The 21,102-nt window shown below is 50.6% G+C and overlaps 1 protein-coding gene across 2 annotated transcripts in view; it reads left to right on the top strand.

Annotated features, from left to right (window-relative positions):
- Slc13a3 (solute carrier family 13 member 3) overlaps nucleotides 1-21,102 on the top strand; it is a 60,506-nt gene that overhangs the window by 6,038 nt on the left and 33,366 nt on the right. For both annotated transcript variants that reach the window (XM_041670025.1, XM_041670026.1), the window contains exons 2-3: nucleotides 17,149-17,414; nucleotides 18,907-19,067. In XM_041670025.1, coding sequence (XP_041525959.1) covers nucleotides 17,149-17,414; nucleotides 18,907-19,067 — 427 coding nt within the window. The remainder of the gene's footprint in view (nucleotides 1-17,148; nucleotides 17,415-18,906; nucleotides 19,068-21,102) is intronic.

Consider the following 21,102-nt stretch of genomic DNA (forward strand, 5'->3'; position numbering starts at 1 on the left):
CTGGTTTCAGAGTGTGTACGCCTCTTAAAACCTCTGCCCACATCTGGCTTGTGGCACACTTGAACTGAAAACAACAGCCTCTGCTTCTTCAGCTGGGAGATTGAGGTCAGGGGACAGAGGGAAGCAGGCCTGGGCTCCCCAGTGGGGAACCCCAGAGCATCCTAGGAGTCCTCCCAGCTAGGTGGCCAGCCTCCCATCGCTTGTGGGCATCCCTAGCTCTGGGCCCCAGCCGTAGTCCTCTGAGGCCCAGCCAGCTTTCCACTTGTCCATACTTCTGCCAGGTGTGTAAACAGGCCCGCGTGGTTCCTGGTGGTGCAGCAGGGGGCTAGATCGAGTGTCCTGACCCAGCCCCACAGGATGGTGCTCTTTGCACTGATGAACCAAGGGTTCTGATACCCCAGACCCTGAAGACACAGTCAGCATACCAGTGCCATGCTGCTGCCTCCAGTGCAGGTGCACCAGGGGCTTGGAAAGAGACACGTGGCCACACAGCCTCCTGGCAAGCTGTTTCCCTCCCCAGCTCCCCAGCCTCAACTTTCTCCCCTGCAGAGTGGCTCAGTGAAACCCACTTGCCAGGAAAACGAAAATGTTTGGTGACAACAGGTGCCTAATAAAGGCTGGCTGCCGCTGCCTGCAAGATGAGGGGACCAGTGTCTATGCTCTGTCTCTGAAACCCACACTAGGTGTGGCAGCAACCCGAAGGATGAAGACACTGGAGAAGGGCTCTCCAGGATAGCATGCCTTTGCCACCCAGCCCAGTGGGGACTCACAGTTTCCCAAAGATACCTTAATTTGTGGGCTGGGCTGAGAGGGCCCTCGGTGTTCTGAGGGGGAAATGCTGGAACCCAACCCAGGAGGCTGCAGGGAGGGGCCTCTCCCCATTTGCCAGAAGTCCTTGAAGAACCACAGTTCAAGATTCATGTGCCAGCTCAGGGATGTTCAGGGCAGCTCCACGTGTGTGTGTGTGTGTGTGTGTGTGTGTGTGTGTGTGTGTGTGTGTGAAGCAAACATGGTATAGAATAGTTCAAGGACTACTTTGAGATAGTCCCTTGCCCCAGTCACAACGGCTTTTATCAAGAAGCATGATGACAGGGGACTGGAGAGACGCCTCAGTGGTTAAGAGCACTCACTACTATGGCAGAGATAAATAAGTATTATACTATTAAAAAAATCTGACAGAAATATTGGAGAGGATGTTGAGAAAGTGGAACCCTTACTTACTGCTGGTGGGCGTACAAATTCATAGGACCATCATGGAAACTTGCTTGGAGGGTCCTCAGAACATATTAAATAGCACTAACATGAGCCAGCTATTCTGCTCCTGGGATATACCCAGAAAACCCCACGTCCTGTCTCCTGTCATTTGCGTTTTGCTGATTCAGGGATATTGAACCCTTTCAAAATTTGAGATTTGCTATTTGTGTTTCTCTTCCTTCCTTCCTTCCTTCCTTCCTTCTTTCCTTCCTTCCTTTCTTCCTTCCTTCCTTCCCTCCTTCCTTTTGGAAGCTGCCTATTCTTTTCATTTGCCCATTTGCTGATGGATTTATTGCCTTGACTTTTAATTTCTGAGATTCTTTGTAAGTTCTGCTCTTAGCCCCTGTCTGAAGCAGATCTGGAAAAGACTGCTGCCCATCCCGTGAACCTCCCATGCCAACTGTTAACTCTGCCAGCTGTTTCCTTCTCCACGTGCTGACTTTATCTCCACAGAGTTCCAGCTGTTGGTACTTGGGGCTGGCTCCCAGGCCATAGGGATTCTGGTCAGACAGTTCTTGCTGACCCTGCTGCCCTGAGGTGTCTTCCCTGGCTGTTGTCTAGGATGTTCAGTGCTTTGGATTTTAAGGTCTCTTGTCTCTCTCATGCTGATTTTTGGGCAGGATGAAAGCTGTACTCAAGTGTTCATCTTCTGCAGGTGGATTCCCAGTTCTGTCAGCACCAGTTGAACAAACTCTCCTTTTTCCAATGTACCTTTTTGCCTCCTTTGTCAAAACCTAGGTGGCTTTGTCAAGTTTATTTCCAGGTTCCCAATTCTGTTCCGGTCGACCTGTCTGTTCTTCCGCAACACCAGACTGTCTTTGTCACTATAGCTCTGTAGTATAATTTGAGGTTAGGTGTGGTGACCCTTCCAACTATGTTTCTACTACTTAGGGTTGCTTGGGCTATCTGTGATCCCATATGAATTTCTGGGTTTGTTTTTCTAGATCGGTGAGGTGTGGCATCAGAATTTTGATAGGTATTGCATTTAACCCACACATTAATTTTGGTAGGATAGCCATCTCCACAATATTAAGTCTGGCAGTCCAGGAGCGTGGGTGGTCTTCCCATCAGTGAGTATCTTCTGTGATTTCTGTTTTTAAAGACTTGACATTTTCATTGTGAAGTCTTTTTCTTCTTTGGTTAACTGTATTCACAGGTACTTAATTTGGGGGATCCATTTTGAATGGGATATTATTTCCTAGTTTCTTTCTTGGAGAGTACAGGGGAGAATAAGGTAGGGGGTCTGGCCCTGCCTAAACTGCACGTGACACAGGAAGCGTTTCTCCCCCAGCCTTGCCAACAGCTGCCCCTGGTCGCCTCAGTGCCACATGTCAGCTGCAAGGACACCTTTGCCAGGCATTGATCTACAGATTCCTTTTTGAGGCCCCCCCTCCACCTTGATTTACAGAAGCTCAGGGTGAATGAGGCACCAGGGTCACTGTCTTTCTGGAGAAAGGTGGAGGGGAACAATGAGGTCACTCTCCTTAGAGGATGTACCACAAATGCCACACCCCAAGCTATGCTTCAGCCATGTATTGGCTCCCTCACTCATCACAGCCACTCTGTTCAGAAACAGGTGAACTGAGGCATGGGGCAAGTTCAGCAACTCCCCTGTCCACAGATACCCTTTACACGAGTTGAAACCATGGCTGAACCCGGATGGTCTGCACCCTGGGCCTCAAACCTCTGCAGTAGGTTCGGGTGCCTATGTGCAGGGCTGGGTGTCAGTGTCTTTGACTCCTCACACTGGATGCTTCTGGTAGAAGGAATGAAGGATGACCCCAGAAGAAAGGGTTCTGTGTGTGCCTCCACCTCCTCCCTGGGCGGCTGAGCTTGGAGGGTCAGCAGAGCTGGGTGCAGGTTCCTTCTTCCTGAAAGGAGAGACTGAGGCGAGGAGGGCCAGATGCACACTCAGGATTCATGGCTGAGAGGTATGCCTGGGTCATCCTGTTACACAAGAGATGGCAGGTCTCTACTGTTCTCCCCGGACCTTACCACCACATGGTTCAAGCCCCAGAAGTCATTGACAGATGGGTAGTGACTCAGGAGCCCACCATGCCTGTCTCCTCTTGAGTGCCCTGCTCAGTGCCCTGCCCAGCTGCTTCTGGTTACACACCAGGCAAGAAAGGGCTATAGGGGGCAGAGAAAGCTTCCCTCTCATGGCCCCTCACCCCAGCTCTCCAGAATCAACAGTTTTCAGGTGAGAGAGAGAGAGAGAGAGAGAGAGAGAGAGAGAGAGAGAGAGAGAGAGAATATGCAGGGTGCAGCTGGGTGTTGGAAGGTGGAACAAGACTATCTTTTGTTATCTCTGCCACCTCAAGGAAGGCACCATCTAGATCCCAGGAGCCCAGAAGACAGGGGCTTAGGCCTGGAGATGACCAGAGCCAGGAGAGCCAGGATAACCCTGCTTCCCAGCTCTTGCCTTTCCATGACCCTCTGAGGCCAGGCAGTACCACGGCTTGCTGATCCCACTGTGGCCCAACTTTCCTAATGGCAAAGTTAGACATCTAGAGAAGTCAAAGAACTAACACGTGTGAGACAGGGCTGCTTCCCCAGGGCACCTGGCAGGCACTAGGGCCACCCTGCACTCATCAGATGATATCACCGACTCAGGCATAGAGAGGCTCAACATTATACAGTTGGCTGAAAAGCCAGGCCTTAAACCCAGTGGTCAAGCCTAAATTCCCTTCCCCACCTCTGGCTCGACTACCTATGTCCATTCCAAGCTCCATAAAAATCTGTCTTCTGGTGAGCCCCAGACACTTTCCGAGTCCCAGCTTAGCATGTAATTGACCCATAATTCCCCTGGATAGCCTTCTTCAATGTTCCCACCCTGTCCTGCACAAACTCCTCTTTCACCGCACCTCCCAGCGCAGCTGAGCAGTGCAGCAGCCGTTTGAGCTGGCCTGGAGCCGCACCTCCAGGTGTTAGATAAGCAACACTAGTGGGCTGCTGCCCTCTCCGAGCCTCGACTTGCCCTTCAACACAATGGGCCCGTCCTTCCAGGTGGAACTGAGACTCCAGAACCGCAGGCTGGGGTTGGTGCAGCTCAGCTACTTAATCAAGCTGCTGAGGCTGAGAAGTCACCCTGAGGGTGCTTCTGGCCCAGTCCTCCCAGCCTCAGGCTCACCTTCTAGCAAGAAGGAACCTATAGACAGCTCTACCCACCCTACAAGCAGGGAGCCAGAGGGTAGGCAGGAAGTGAGAGAGCACATAGAACCTTTCTTGCAGAAGGTCTTTTGCTGTGTACTGAGCAGGGGCCTGCCCCACCACGAGCTGGTGCAGCCTGCAGAATCACCTCCAGGCTGGGTATGGACTCCAGAAGCAGGTGGAATAGTGACTTGGGCTAGTCTTGTTCTTCCCCTTCCTGGCTCTTTGAATTTGGGAAAGATATTCAGATTCTCTATGCTGCAGTTTCTGCCTCTGTTAGAAAGAAAGAAAGAAAGAAAGAAAGAAAGAAAGAAAGAAAGAAAAGAAAAGAAAGACAGCTGAAAAGCAGTTGGCAGGGATGTGGGGGAGACCAGTTTGTGTATCTGAGAAACTGAGGAGCAACGCCCATTAGGGGTGCTTGGGCGGCCCTTTGCAGTACTGAGGACTAGCATGGAGCATAGATATTTACGTTACGGTAAGCCAGTAACTGGTGGCTTTAACGGGACATGGGGCTCATCCAGGAACCCTTTGGGCCTCTCCTCTTCACTTCTTAGAGCCCCTGTTCTTTCCCTCTAAGCTGGAACAAGGCTCATGTGTGCTAGTGGGCTGCCTGTGCAGAGAAAAATCTCAATGGCCACTCTCTTGTCCTTCTTATCTTTGGCTCAAAGGCCCTGGAGAGGGAGGGTCTGTGAGCAGTAGAGGCTCCCTGTCAAAAGGAACTGGAGGATCCCAGGGCTAGGCCTAGAAGCACAGGACCAGTTTCCTGGGTAGATCAATGGCAGATCACTGAGATGGGGCAAGTTGACTCCATGCCAGGAAGCCATGGACACAAGGTGATAAGGCATCTAACCCATGAAGTATCTGGGCTGGGCTAAGATCCCCCTTTGAGTAGAAGCCAGGCACATGCTCACTGGCCTCTGTTTCCTCACCACGCTCACCTCTGCACAGATGCAAGGCACTCTGGACCCATCTGTCATGCTCAGCACACAGGTGCCTCAGATTCATGTGCTCAATACAAAGTCAAAGGAAGCATTCTTTTGCTTTTGAGACAGGGTCTCAGGTAGGCCAGGCTAGCCTTGAACTCCTCAGGTAGCTGAGGATGACCTTGAACGTCTAGGCTTTCTACCTTCAACCCCCTGGGACCCTGGTCACAGACTGGAACAACCTCGATGGGATTTGAAGCTCATCCCACCAGGGATGAACTCTCCCCAAGTTCATCCCCAGAGAAGGTCGACCTTAGCATGGGCTACTAAGGGTGGGAGGCCTCTCCTGGACTCCACGTTTAGAGTTTGATGATATTGTGGGACAGTTGGGGAAACTGAGGCACAGCCAGGGTAGGAGCTGCTCAAGGTCATACAGTGAGTCAGCTTCTTTTCCCAGAGGAACACAGTCTGCTGAGGTTTGAGTCGGGTTGCAGGGACTTCTGATCTGGGGCCATTCCTGACTGGTGCCTGCCCGCCTGGTGTTTTGTGAATGATTACTGAGGACTTAGGCAGCCAGAGAGTGTGAGTTGCCCCAGGACCACTTTTAATGAATGGCTCCAGAAGCTTGAACTTATCAGGACATCTACTAATGAGTCCAGGGGTCAGCACTGCGCTGAGCGGGGACAGGGGGCAACATTCCCGCCTCCCACCAGCTCTCCAGTCCCTGCTCTCATCCCTGTGGATGGGTGGGGACAGGGGCAGCATTGCCCTCTCCAGTGCCTCCTTTCTCCCCTGTTGAGAACCCAGAGGGGCTTAGTTGCTTTCTGTGAGACAGACAGGGGAACCTGAGAGTCAGACTTACAGGTTTCTGGTACTCTGAGAGCAGCCTTCTGTAAACCTCTGACACACAGGGTGACTCCGAAGGGATAAACACTAGCCCCAGAGCTCTTGAAGCCTGGGAGCTGTGGTACAGAGTCTGCACCTAGGACTGGATGACGCCTCCTGGCCTTGTCTCGGGGTCTCCGAGGCCTTCGCGGGTCCCTCATTTACTAGTGGAGGCCTCTGACTAGGCTGCTTCTTTGGCTTGGTGGAGCGCGTTTCTGTTGGGCTCTTGTTTGTGTTGTTAGGCCTGTGGGCCAGTGACCAGTGGTCTGTGCTCCAAACACTCGTCTCTTCAGTGTCTGTGTCTAAATGACATCACAGAAAAGACCCGGAGTCCCTTGCAGAAGTCAGGAGCAAAGTCTGAGGCCTGCCTCCTGTTGTTTGGCTTTGTTTGAGACAGGAGTCTTATAGCATAGCCTAGGCTGGCAGCAGACTTTCAATCCTCCTGCCTCAGCCTTCAGAGTGTTAGGCCACCAGGTAGGGCAAACATAGTGTAAAAAGCGTGTAACGTGCACAAAATGACAGCCACCTGCGGGAAGTGGCCTTGCACTTGCAGCATGCGGATGTGACTGACTCTGTACCACGCTTGGCCACCAGGGATAGAGAACCCTCCCCATAGCTGTGCTAAGACGTTGAAATTCTCTTGAAAAGAGTTGTGATAGAGGCAGGATTCGAACCCAGGCACCATGGCACTGGACACCACTTCTTAAGCCGCAGGTTCCTACGGGTCCAGGTTTTTGCCTCCCTCTCAGTTCCCTGTCTTCTGCTGCCCCCTGCTAGGTCCCAAACCTACTTTGTGAGGGACTACCTGTCTTCCAGATGCCAACCCCCCTATGGTGGTAATAAGATGCTATTGTTCCCATGCTATCTGTGAAGAGTGGCTCAGTGAAGGAGGTGGCTTGGCTAAGGTCACACACTACAACCTGAGCCCCTAAGCCTGACACTTCCAGCCCTGCTTGGCTGTTTCCCTCACAATGTTTGGGTCCTAACAGTGGTTGCGTGTTCCTGGGGCCTACATGAGCCCCAAGGGAGGAGCAGGTAGCACTGTGGGCAGCCGCTCCCCTTCCTTATCCCCTAAGGTCACCTGACTCTTTACTACCATCCTGGTCACCGCCCACTCGCACCCTGACAGAGGTTCCAGGGAAGCTGGCGAGAGGAAGGGATGCTAGAGTGGATTTGGGGTTCTGTGAGCCCCTACTCTTGGCTATTTCCTTCTCTTTCCCTCACAGGCAGAGGGGCCAGCCTAGAGCAAGGGGGGAAAGTCACCTGGGCTGCCTGGAAATCATTCCCCAGCTCAAAAATTAACTTTCTGACACGGCATTTTCTCCCCATCCCCCTGCATGCTTTGTGTAAAGACTTTAATCCCTGTGGCGAGGTCCGACCTAAGAGCTGAAACGGGACCTACATTGGTGGAGGAATTACAATGTTTCCCGGGACCTACATTGGTGGAGGAATTACAATGTTTCCTGGAACCTACATTGGTGGAGGAATTACAATGTTTCCCGGGACCTACATTGGTGGAGGAATTACAATGTTTCCCGGGACCTACATTGGTGGAGGAATTACAATGTTTCCCGGGACCTACATTGGTGGAGGAATTACAATGTTTCCCGGGACCTACATTGGTGGAGGAATTACAATGTTTCCCGTGAGAAGGCAGGGCTGCAGTCAGAGTGTCAGGGTAGCCCTGGTGTGACTTTGGCTGATCAAGGGGCAACCAGCTGCCAACTCTGCCCTTGCTCCTTTCCAGACTAGGACAAAAGTGAACCCAGGGCACCCCACAGAGCAGGTTGGGGGAGGGGCTCCTAGTCTGGGGAAAGTACACAATCTGTGCTCCAGGACCCAGTGGAGCATGCCCGGAGTCCTAGCTCTCAGGAAGTAGAAGGAGTAGGGGCAGCTAGGAGTTCAAGGCCAACAATGGCTATGTAGTAAGTTTGGGGCCAGCCTGGGCTACACAAGACTCTTTACTCAAAAACTCAACTGATCTACCAAGAAAGGTTCAGAGTAAAGGTCTGTCCTGGGGCTTAGGTCGGGATAAAAGTGGCAGCTCTGGCTGAGAAGGGACAGCTCTGATAGACCTGCCCACTGCTGCCTGACCCCCTCCCCAGGGCCTGTCACTCAGTCTTACTTCAAGGGCCTCTCTCTAGAGAGTTTATCTTCACTCATGTATTGTGGGCTCTTGATGGGATTATCTAGGCTAAGCCTCTTCTCACTAGCTGCAGTTGATAGCTGGTCCACAGCCCATAATCTCTCCTCCCCCTAGCCCCAAGCTCCGTGAAGACAGGGCTTTTGCTCACCTCCATGCTCAGGTCTGTAGATACCAGCTACAGGGATGAAGAAACAGTACAAACCAAGCAACGTGGGCTTGCAGGTAGGGCAAGGCAGAGTAAGTGGTGGGCTCTGCATGGATCAGTCTTGCTTTTCTGACAGCACTCTGGGTGAAGAAAGAACATGCTTCATAGGGGGAATGCCCCACTGGAGGGGAGCTTAGAGCCACAACTGGGCTTCAGTGTCTCAAGGGCCATGGGGAGGGGTGGGAGTAAAGTGGAGCTCAGGCTCCTAGGGACAGAAAGTACTGCTCCCTCTCTCTTCCTGCTTCAGTCATCCTGAGTGCTGGGATAACAGCTATCTGTGTATCACCATGCCCAGCCTGAAATGGTTTAAATTGGTGCCCACAGACACCTCCGGTATTGAGTAGATACGCTGAGGGAGTGCTCACACCTTCAATCCTGAAGGTGATACCAACATGTGGATGGACTATGAGGGACCCCAGGACCCTGTGCTAAAATGGTTTGCTCTGTCTTAAAATCCCCAACTTACAGATGTAAAAGCTGAGACCTGGAAAGGCTGGGGAAATTTTCAGGACCATGGAGAGCACACAGGGCGCTCACAGGTCAGTGTCCTGGCCACCAGTGGAATAGTAGGCTAAGGTGGAAAACACGGCAGTCACGATTTCACTGCACCTCAGAGCAGATCAGTTGCACTTCTGCCTCTAGGCCTCCTGTTTCATGAACTCAGATCAACCACATGACCACACATCTGCCAGCTACATCTGTGAAGTGCTGGCTTCCCTTCACTCCTCCAGGCAGGTTGCAGTAGCAGCTGCTAGTACAGTTCCTTTGAATTTTCTTAGAGGTCATTGAGGAGACACTTAACCATCCCAGCTTCCTTTCTGGGTCGTTCTGGGTAACTCCTTTGCTTTTGGTTCTGCCCAGAGGTTCAGACTCCGGAGGGGAAGTTTGCTGGAAGATCGGATGACTCAGAAACAAAACAAAGCAAGATACTGACAGTGGAGGGCCCAGAAAATGAGACCTGGAGACGATGGCCGTCTGAGAGGCCAGGTGCCATAGCGAGAAAGATGTTCCACTCCAGAGCTAGGAAGAAGTTGGTACGGATGGGACCTGGGAAGTAGTCAAGCAGTCTTTAGCACAGAAGAAAAGAATAGTCTCTATTGCATGCCTGTTCAAATACAGTAGTCCCATGTCACAAACTTAAGTGAAATTTAAAATTCCAGTTTCTTGGTGGCACTAGTCACATTTCGAGTGCTCACGGGGCTCACTGGGAACCACTGAAAGTTACAGTGAGTGGAATTACCGTCCAGAGTCTGGAGGCCTGGGGTGGGGATAAGATGCTGCAGAATTCTCCAGATGCATCACCAAACTCCCGAGCATCGGTTTGCTCCTCTGCAAATTGAGAATCAGGATTCTGAGAAGTCTGCATCCCATAAGAGCCTGTGGGAACAAAAGCCTGAAAATGGGATCTGGAGAGGTGGCACATAGGTTCAGAGCACTGGCTGCTCTTCCAGAGGACCAGGGTTCAAGTTCCAGCACCCACATGGCAGCTCACAACTGTCTGTAACTCCAGTCCCAGGGGATCTGACACCCTCACACACACATATGTTCAGGCAAAACACAAATATATATATATAAAAAAATAAACTATTTTTTAAACAAATGCCTGAAAATGCATTTTGAAATGTGTAGTTTTATGAAGAATCATCTTAGAGATGAGTTCATTAAAAAAAAAACCTTACTTATTCATTGCTCTATTCTAGATCTCCAAAGCTAATATGTGTTTGTGTTGTGTATGTGTGTGTATGCCTGCGTGTAGATACATGGTATATGCACTTGTTAGTGTGGAGTGTGCATATGAGCATATTTATTTGAGACTGGTCCTAACTATGTAGTCCAGGTTGGACTTGAACTCGCCATGATCCTACACCTGCCTCTGCCTCTCAGGTGCTAGGAATGCAGGTGTGTGCCTTCCATCAGACCCGACTCTCATTTTGTGGGGTCTTCTTGCTTTTGGTTTGTTTTGAATCCTCCCCTCAGTCCCTGTCTCTAACAGGCTGGCTTTATGTTGCCACTTACTGCCTGCGCCCTGCTTTTCACCACCCTCTATTGAATGTCTATTGTTAGAGTCATTTATCAATTTATTTTCATGGTGTTATTTATTGCCTTTTAAGACAGGGTCCCACCAGGCTGGCCCAGAGCTTGCAGCGTAGCCCAGACTGATCTAACTCAGATCCTCCTGCCTCAGCCTGCCCGGCACTGGGATTACAAACTGGTGGCACCTGTCTGGGGTTTCTGTTTCTTATTTGGAGATTGGTTTTGGGGAGGCCAACTTTTCTGCTTTAGCCTTTCGTGGAGGAGCATTTGCTCTGTGGCGCCTGCTCTGTAGCTCAGTTCTCCCCGTGTTTGGTGCTTCCTTTCCCACCCTGTCCTCTGTCCTCTTATTCTCACAGCAGCGGTGTGAGGTGCCACGCTGGCTGCTCACCACAGACTTGGGGCTGTTCTTTTAGAACCAAGTCTTGGAGGAGAGTGTGGGGCCAGGGACCAGAGCTGTGGGTGTCCGTGAATTAGCACTATGGGCTATCTCGGACCCTTTCTCATTGGTACTGCCCCTGGGGTCCTCTCCTCTAGGCAGGCTGGAGCTCAATGTGAAGAATGTTACATGCTTGGGTGAGGTTTTGGCTTTTATGTCTCTTTTAGCCACAGTGCACACCAGGCTGGGCGTGAGAGCATGCTCCTGTCATCCCAGGAGTCAAGAGGCTGAGGCAATGTGGGAAACTGAGTTAGAGGGCAGCCTGGGGTATGCAGTAGTTTTGAGCCCTGTTTTTTTTTTTAACTCCAAAACCCCCAAACAACTAAACTCAGTGGCCATCAGAATGCTGAGCCGTCGGTCACAATGCTGATATGACCATGGCCATGCTCCTGCCACTCGGACAATCTGCTTCCTGTCCAGGGTCCTGGAGTCTCTGCAGCCGGCTGATCCGGACTCTGTACTGTCACGTATCTCAGGATGCTCTCTCCCCAGGTGCATGAACAGTAAAGAAGGTATTGTCCCCAGAAGCTGAGCTGCTCTGAGGCTATATCTGCCAATATAAGGTTCCTCCTGGTGCTAAATCTTAATCCCACTGCTCTGCCGGCTCTTCTTCACACCTGGGTGGGGGGGAGGGGGACTTCACTCTTTTCTTTCATCACCAAAGGTAGCATCTTGTTCCGCTCTGACCCTCTTTGTGGCTGATCCCCGATTGCTCCAGCAAGGTGACCACAATAGAAAAGACTTTATATTAACTTATACCCGGGTGTCCCCCCCCCCGGGTATACTTATTCCACTGTCAATAAATGCTCAAGCGTTTGCTCTGAATCAGTTCTGTCCCCCAGATCCAGCTAGGTCAGGAGGAGATGAGGGACAGCGGCCCTTATCAATTACCTGGCAACTCTGAATCCATTTGCACATAGGATGTTCAGCTGGGCAAGGGAAGATGGTTGGGGTCACCAGCACTGTTCCGTTGCTAACCAGAAAAATAACGAAACCTATTTCTCACCTATGTGCTGTCCAAGCCCTGCTGCATTGTTAGCTTCCTGTCAGGGTCTTTGCCTCTGGAGACGTCTGTATAGATTGAGTTTCTATTGGAGAGAAGAATAGGGAAATTAAGACTCCTGGCCAGACTTAGCAGCCCAGGAGCTGCAACAGGATGTGACCTTGGCTTTCTGGGCATGACTGAAGTGGGTGGCTTTCTACAATCCCCTCTGAAAGGAGGGAGGAGGTAATAGTGGCCCCATGGAAGTTGCTGGGGGCATTAATTGAGTCTGTGTGTGAGTGAGAAGCCTGGGACTTAGGAAATATTCAAGAAATGTCATTGCTACTGTCATGACACATTGACTTGGTCACATGATTCAGGTTATTTTGTGTATTCTGCCTCTCTCATGTTCAATTCTACTTTCTTCTCTTGTAACACCCTTGTCAAGGCAGTGTTCGCTTGTACTGAGCCCAAAGACTGAAACAGCAAGTGCCCCTCTTTGGCTGGACTCAAAGACTTGTGTGCAAGACACAAACCCTGACAATTCCAGTTCAGTTCAGCAAAGTCATGGCTGAAACAAGCAGGGCGGGGGAGTGAGGAGAGGACTAGGGATGATTTGATTTCCTAAGGCGATGCTGGAGTCTTTCCATTTTCTGTTTCTGAGAACTGAGTGAGATACATTTTCAAGATACTTGTTTCTCTTAAGGTGGTTCAGTTTCTCTTCATCGTCCCTTTGACACTCTTGTCCCCATGGCACCTCCTCTTGGGTTCTGTTTGATGAGTCTTAACCTGAATGTTAACTAGCCAGGAAGCCACATTGTTGTCTGAAAGTTTTAGGTTGAATGTTATTTGTGAGCTCTACACACACACACACACACACACACACACACACACACCAACTTCTGATGAGTCCTCTACTGCCCCACAGGTCATGTCTAGGATCTGAGTGAACAGTGAGAAATACATACCCAAAGGCTTCAGGACAGCAGAGGGAGGGCTTGGCCTTTGGACTCTGTGGAAGTGCACACCTTCCAACACAGAGCTGAGAGTTCCTGAAAGGTCTTCCCAGTTTCCCTGTTTGCCTTATAGCTAATTATCCCTCTGGAATCTCCTACAGGACCCAGGGCCACTCTGGCCACTGAGTAGCTGCTTTGCATCTGACTTGGAGTCTGCAGCCATGGTTCTAAGGCCACCTGCCCTACTGCAGCTGCAGAGGGCAGATGTTCACTGCCTGTCTCTGTATCCTGAAACTCCAGCCTAGGGCCTAGCCAAGAGTGCCCACCCATCCTCCCATCACCTATCCATCCACCCACTCATCCACTCATCTGTCAACCCACCTATTCACCCATCCATCCATCAATGTATCTATTCTACCCATCTATCTATCTATCTATCTATCTATCTATCTATCTATCTATCTAACCATTCATTTATCTGACCATCCGACCATTCATACATTTATTTACCCAGCCTCCCCTGAAGTACCAAGACTAAGTATGTAGGGGACTGTGCTAGGTTCTGGAGCACAGAAGAGAATAAGACACAACAAACAGGAATCCTCTCCTCCTAGAAATTTGATCCTAACTGGGGAGACAGCTTCAGGCACTCTGGTGAATGCTGGGATCTTCCCCAGGTTACATACAGTGGGGCTAGTTTCGTAACTGCTCCATGGAGTGCAAGATGGGCAGACTTCAGGAGTGCTCTAGTCTGTGGATGAAGGCATCTTGAGAAACTGCATTAAACAAATGCAGGTGTGATTCTGTGACTTGTCAGCTTTCAAAGCATCTGTCATGGAGCTTTAGTAGCTGCCAAGGGGAAGAGTGGTTTGAAACTTCTCTAGCCTTAAAACTCTCCTTGGGAATATCTCACACAGCCTGGGACAACACGCCTGGGCTTCAGATATGGAAATGACACGAGGCCTGATCAGCCCCTAGCAACCCCCCCCCCCTTGGCAGTGGTTCTGCCCACATGCATCGTCCACTCTCTGAGTGTGGAGCAGTAACGCCTTTCTTTCTGAACCACATTAATGTACCTCCTTGAGAGCTGTGAGTGGGGCAGCTGACAGCTCAGTTGGTGAATCGCTTGCCGTGCAACAATGAGGGCCTGAGTTCAGTCTCCAGAACCAATGCAGAGAGTTGGGCATGGAAGCCTCAGTTCATAATCCCAGGACTGGGGAGGCCAGAGGGAAGGCCTCAGAGTGCACTGGCCAGCCAGGCTCGTCTAACTGATAAGCTCCAGCCAATGAGAGATCCTGTCTTAGAAGAGGTAGGCCGCATTACTGATGAACCCTGAGGTAGCCTTTACACACGCAACAATTTACACATGTATACACACATCCACATACATGCATTTTAAAGAAAAAAAACACATATTTCCTTCCAGTCATGGTGACTCAGACCTGTAATCCCATATACTTGGGAAGCTGAGTCAGAAGGAGTGAAGTTTAAGGCCAGCCTGGCCTCTGACATATGTCCAAGATCAACATGGACAACTAATGAAATCCTGACTTAAAATCTACAGAGGTAAAAAGAGGGCTGGAGACACAGCTCAGAGTTAGAAAGTTTCCCAGCGTGTGCAAGGTGCTAGGTTCAATCACTGAAACTGCACAAATCGAAAACCAAACCACGACAGAACAGCCCATATTCCCATCTGCTTGCCTCAGAGCATTACAGATGGATGCTGGGTAAACAATGCTAGCCCTTGTTATAGACAGGCTCGGGCCCAGCTGGAGAACACGACTCCTTTTCGATTCCCACACAAAAGAGGCTTCCAGCACAGGCAGAAGGCATCCCCTCTCCTTCCCTGTGCCAAACACCTCTTAGCCCCAGTTCAGAAAGCTGCTGCTGTCTCCTGGAAGGCTTTGTTCTTTCCGTGGTTTTTCAAAGCACCCAGAGTCAGGGTCTGAATCAAGGTGTCAGTGACCCACAATGCAGAGCCTAGGGCAAGGGTGATGGAATCTCACTAGGAAGCTTGGGTGATGGCATTCGATATTCTGCCTTCATCTTGCTTGAAAGACCACCAAACTTCATGGTGGTAAAGAACGGGTCCCTGAATGTTGTTTCCCTGGGAGTCTTGGCCAAGTGTGCATCTGAAGCCAGAAGAAGCTGAATGTATCACAGCAGCGATGATGTGAACTGGGCAGGAGGATGTCTCAGTCCATTTGAGCTTCTGTGACAAAGTGCCTTAACTTGGGTAGTTTATCAACAATTCAGGTTTATTGCTCACAGTCCTGAAGGCTGGAAACCTTCCGTGATTCTGGTTAGCAGCCCAACAAATGTCCAAGATGGAGATGCTGGCTGACTGGGTGCCTCAGCATCAGCCTCAGAGAGGTGCCCTGCTTTAGAGTCTTCGCAGAGCTGAAGAAAGACCCCGAGGCCCCTCACAAGGGCACTGGTCCCATTTCTAAGGGTCCCCACCTCTTACTATCACCACAGTAGAGGCTGAGTGTTCGCAGAGGAAGGAGAGAGCACGCGAGTTCAGATGCTAGCATCTGCCTTTTCCACACTCAGTCCCACCCTCTCTACTCCCACAGCTCAGCAAACCCAACCTTACCCCCAGGGAGGTGCTGGGAGAACATGTTACATGATCTCTCTTGGAGAAGTGGATCTGGGGGGAGCAAGGCACCATGCCCAAGCAGCATGCTGGAGGGTCTGCGACTGTCCAGCTGTCTAAATGTTTTGCATCGGATCCAAGATCCAAGTGAAGGACCTTATACGCTTGTCTTTGTTCCAAATGCAAAGATGTAAGATGGTCCAGGGGGAGTCACCGACGTCACCCCAGGCATCCCAGGATCTACCTTTCCCAAATCTGAGACTCATGTCAGGTGGTGCATAGAGCAGGGTAAATGTCTCAGAACAGCTCAGTGAGTGTAAGCGCTTTCATTCCATATCAAAACTGCTGACATCGGGCACTCTGAGTGTCCTCTAGGGATGGCAGTTGCCATCACTCAACACCTGCAGCATCTGCCTGCCTCCATGGTGAGTTTCTTGTTTGGAGGGCGTGTTCAGTAGCTCCCCCTGTAGGAGTTGATGCTCTCAGGAGCAGTCCTCAACCAGGATGACAAGCAATCAGTTGGGAAATGCCCCACTGTGCTATATCCCAGAGAACAGCTCGAGAAAGTTCTACTGCTTAGAACCACCAAGGTTAGAGTGAGTGCAGCGCTATGAAAATTTCTTCAACAGACTTAAAATACTGAGAGATGGTTTTCTCTTTCTTTCTTTCTTCCTTCCTTCCTCCCTCCCTCCCTTCCGCTCTCCCTTCCTCCCTTCTTCCCTCCCTCCCTCCCTCCCTCCCTCCCTCCCTCCCTTCTTCCCTCCCTTCCCTTCTTTCTTCTGGACTCTGTGGCTCTCAAGCATGATCTTGTAGATAGCATCTTTTCCTGACATTCAAAGGATGGACACACCACTCCCTTAGGGTTTCTGCTGCTGTTTCAAAGAGCAAGCCGGGGAGGAACGGGTTTATTCTGCTTGTGCTCCACTTCATTGGAGGAAGTCAGGACAGGAGCTCAAGCATGGCTGGAAATTGGAGGCAGGCGCTGATGCCCTGGAGGGATGCTGTTTACTGGCTTGCTTCCTTTGGCTTCTTCAGCCTTCTTATAGAACCCAGGACCATCAACCCAGGGATGGCTCCATCCACAGTGGGCTAGATCCTTCCCCACTGATCATTAATTAAGAAAATTCCTTACAGCTGGATCTCAGGGAAACATTTTCTCACCTGAGGCTTCTTCCTCTCTGATGACTATGGATTGTGTCACCGTTGACACACAAAACCAGCCAGCACAACAACCTTCAGGGTTCCCGCCAGGATCTTGCTCCAGGTGTACCTGGTGGAACCTTTCAAGTACTCTTCATTGGTTTCTTTCTGTCTCACTCCCCCACTGCCTTTCCAGAAATTTCTGTGATTCTGTAAAAGTCCATTGTGAACATTCTCTTCCTCAGGGTTTCCCACAGAGATCATGGGGGTGTTTTTATATACCTCCAACCGTGTCTGCTGTACAGAGACAGCTTTCCCACTCCATAGTTGAGCGAAATGATCTGTCAACGGAGAAGGAGCCTTGGTGTCCCCACTCCTGCCACAGCACCTCTGGTCTGACCACGAGTCACTGACCATGTGTCCGTCCTGTCTCCCACACAGGAAGGCCGCTGTCTGTATATCATCCTACTGATGGCAGTGTACTGGTGCACGGAGGCCCTGCCCCTGTCGGTGACGGCTCTTCTACCCATCATCCTCTTCCCCTTCATGGGCATTCTACCCTCCAGCAAGGTCTGCCCCCAGTACTTCCTCGACACCAACTTCCTCTTCCTTAGTGGCCTGATTATGGCCAGCGCCATCGAGGAATGGAACTTGCACCGGAGAATCGCCCTCAAGGTCCTCATGCTGGTTGGGGTCCAGCCTGCCAGGTAAGGCTGTGCCACAGGGTGGCCTGTGATGGGTGGGGGGCATACAAGTTCTTCCTCTTTGACCATTGGGCCAGAAGCTGTCATTCCTCACGTTTTGGCTTACTAGTTCCTTGACAATTTGGTGGGTTCCGCACACATGCGATGTACTGTTGATTTGGTGACAGTGTTCTCTATATGCTTAAAAGTCATCTAAAGCCAGCCATGGTAGGACATGCCTTTAGTCCCAGCACTCAAAAGGTAGAAGCAGGTAGGTCTTTGTGAATTCAAGGTCAGCCTGGTCTGCATAGTGAATTCCGGGATGGCCAGGGAAACACAATGAGACCCTGTCTCAAAAGGAAGCAATAAAATAAAATACAAAGTCATTGGAGATTGTGTTGGACTCCGGGCTCCTCCGTTGTGTGCACAGAGTTTTGGAATAGTGTGAGCAGGCTCCTCAAACTGAGGCCAAGACCCTCTGTCTCCAAAAGAGAAGAGTGTTTTTACTATCTACAGGTGCAGGTGTTGCTGTTTTCCCATGAACCCCTGCGGCAGTCTGCCCACTCTTCAGTCTTCGTAGAAGGCTGCTAATTGCACGATGCCTAACTCATAGGATTTAAAATAACAACCCAGGCCTGCGAGATGGTCCATCCCGAAGACATGACTTAATCTGTGACAAAGCCTCCACTTACCTCCTACTTAATTCTGTGTATTTAATTAGCTCCTGGTGGAAAAGCCCGTGACACCTAGAGTCTGCTAGTGGGGGTGGACCAAACAGAGACTGGGAACAGAAGCAGTCAGGTGGGCTTGGTGCTGGCAGTGGGTGCAGGCAGGAGCAGGGGCAGGACAAGGAGGGAGCCAGCTGGCAGATCTCGTGCCGGGTCACTTCATTCTGGAATGGTAACCATTAAGAACCAAAGGGCAGCCGGGCGCTGGTGGTGCACGCCTTTAATCCCAGCACTCGGGAGGCAGAGGCAGGCGGATCTCTGTGAGTTCGAGACCAGCCTGGTCTACAGAGCTAGTTCCAGGACAGGCTCCAAAGCCACAGAGAAACCCTGTCTCGAAAAACAAAACAAAACAAACAAACAAACAAAAAAAGAACCAAAGGGCAAGGCAGGGAAACCCTAGGCTTTGGACTGACTTCGTGGCCAGATCCCTTTAAGCACAAGAAACTCAGTTTTCCTTGGATCTAAAACAAGCCGAGGGTGGACAAAACAGTTCAGTGGCTAAAGGCACTTGCTGCTCCAATTTGGTGACCTGAGTTAGATCCTAGAACCCACCTACAAGTGGGAAGAGAGAACTGAGCATGTGCCGTGACACACACCCCAAAATCAAAACACCCCAGATAAGTCTGGGAGTTGCTCCCCTGTCTGTTACTCATCTGCCTTCTCTGGACTCTAACAGAATTCTCTACTGGAAAACCAGCCCTTTAGACTCCCCGGGTTCAGGGGAGTAGACCATAGTCCCTCTCGGACCCCACGTTCTAGATCCAGTCTTAACTCTTTCTACCGCCCAGGCTCATTCTGGGGATGATGGTGACCACTTCATTCCTGTCCATGTGGCTGAGCAACACAGCCTCCACTGCCATGATGCTGCCCATCGCCAATGCCATCCTCAAAAGCCTCTTCGGCCACCGCGAAGCTCGGAAGGACCTTCATCGGGATGATGAGAGCACAGGTGAGGCTGGAGGGTTGCCAGGGCGACACCACTGCTGCAGGGTGCGGGAAGATTAGCAAGGTCCACAGGCCACTGGAGAAGGCCCAGGACACAGACACGGGCTGGGCACACTCTTATGTCTTAATGGGGACAGTTCATTGAGAATCAGATATGCCAAACCATGGAACCCTGGAGTTTTAAGACTTACATTCATTGTATACTAAGCAATGGGTTTGGCACTCTTTCTCTACATTTGGAAGTAGGTAGGTGCTGGAGTTAAGTTTGTTAGTAAGCATTTGAACAGGTGCCCACAAGCACTGAGACCCAAAAGGGCACCTAGGGAAGCAATGAGGCTGGCAAACATCAGATGGGAAGCTCCCTCCCCATACAAGTTAGAACAGGGGCTGTGCAAATTCTCGGGTAATGCTGGAGAAAGCATGGTCCAGGATAGCCCTTCCTGATGGCGTTCCGTAAGAATTTAACGAGGTTACATTAATGTTTGCAGTTTCTTTCCCAGATGCAAATGCTCAGGTAATTCTCCAGCCAACCGCAAAGAGAACAGCGTGCTGCTGTTGCTACAGTGTCCTCCATGAAGGGAGGGGTAGTACAGGGTGTAGGGATGATTCGCCTCTAAAATCCCAGCCCCTGGGAGGCAGACACAGGCTGATCTCAGTGAGTTCCAGGCCAGCCAGGAGTATATAGTGAGACTCCATCTCAGTGGAGGGGCTGGCAGGAGGGGCAATATTGCCATAAGGACTCCTGTCACAGACCACACTGACCGAGGAGTCTGACCTCTCCACCCTCTGATGCTGGGCTCTTAGCACCTGCTGTGTTTTCAGATGTGTGTGTGTGTGTGTGTGTGTGTGTGTGTGTGTGTGTGTGTGTGGTGGGAGTGGGAGCGGTGAGCACGGCTGAGATGGAAGTGACCACTGTAGATCACACAGAGAGAAGGTGGCTGAGCCTGACTTTGAACCCAGGCAGTGTGACCAGAAAAGGGCTACATCAGTGAGAATTCTTTCGGCAGCAATAGAAAGCATGTCTGCCTTCCAGTGTCTTAAGACATAGGGACTTATTTTGTTCAGACATGACAGAATCAGAGAAAGGCATTGTGGGGTCGCTTCGGAGGCACGGGTACATTGGGACTTTTCATTGGCAGCCCTGTGATTCTCTCTCTCTCACGGTGAAAAGGTGGCTGCCCCATCACTTCTGCTTTAAGATGTCTTACTTTATACTGATGTCTTTAAGAGAGGCCTAAAATCTATGCTCGCATGGGCCAAAATGGGCTGCTCATCTCCAACATCGTTTCTTCCTTGACCACAGAACCTACACGCACACACGCCATGCTGAGGAAGGCGGAATTTCCAACTTTGACACAAATGGCTGGTCACTCCCCAGAGGGCCATTCATGCCAACAAATGCAGCAGGCGTTATCCTTGAAACCATGGATGGTATTACCGACGAAACTCATATTTTGCAGATATGAGTTAATATGTTAGCATGCCTAGAACAGACTTGTCCCACAAGCTCAATCCTCAGAGCCTGTGTTATTAAGTAGGGTGAAGTGGCAAATGCTTGTAATCCCAGCACTGGGAAGGGGAATACAGACGGATCCCTGGGACTTGCTGGCCAGTCAACCTGGCCAAATTAGTGATTCCCAGGCCAGTGAGAAACTCTATCCCTCCAAAAAAAACAAGATGCCAGGCATCATGATACATGTCTTTGATCCTAACACTTGGATGGTAGCTCATCTCTGTGACTTTGAGGTCATCCTGGACTACACAAGAGTTCCAGGCCAGTCAGCATTACATGTGAGACTGTCTCCAAAAAAAAAAAAGATGACTCCGAAAAAACAATTCACAGACACACATATGTAGTACATTGCATGCACATACGTGTACACAGGCACACATATATATACTGCATATACACACTCATGTGCATTTATGTACTTATGCACATACACGTACACTACATACACACCTACACACATTTATACTGCATACACATGCGTTTGTACACACATGCACACCTACCTACACAAACACACACATGTGCA

The sequence above is a fragment of the Microtus oregoni genome, unplaced genomic scaffold (genome assembly GCF_018167655.1).
Source record: "Microtus oregoni isolate MIOR12 unplaced genomic scaffold, Mior012 000020F_ref0000438, whole genome shotgun sequence".
Classification (NCBI taxonomy): Eukaryota; Metazoa; Chordata; class Mammalia; order Rodentia; family Cricetidae; genus Microtus; species Microtus oregoni.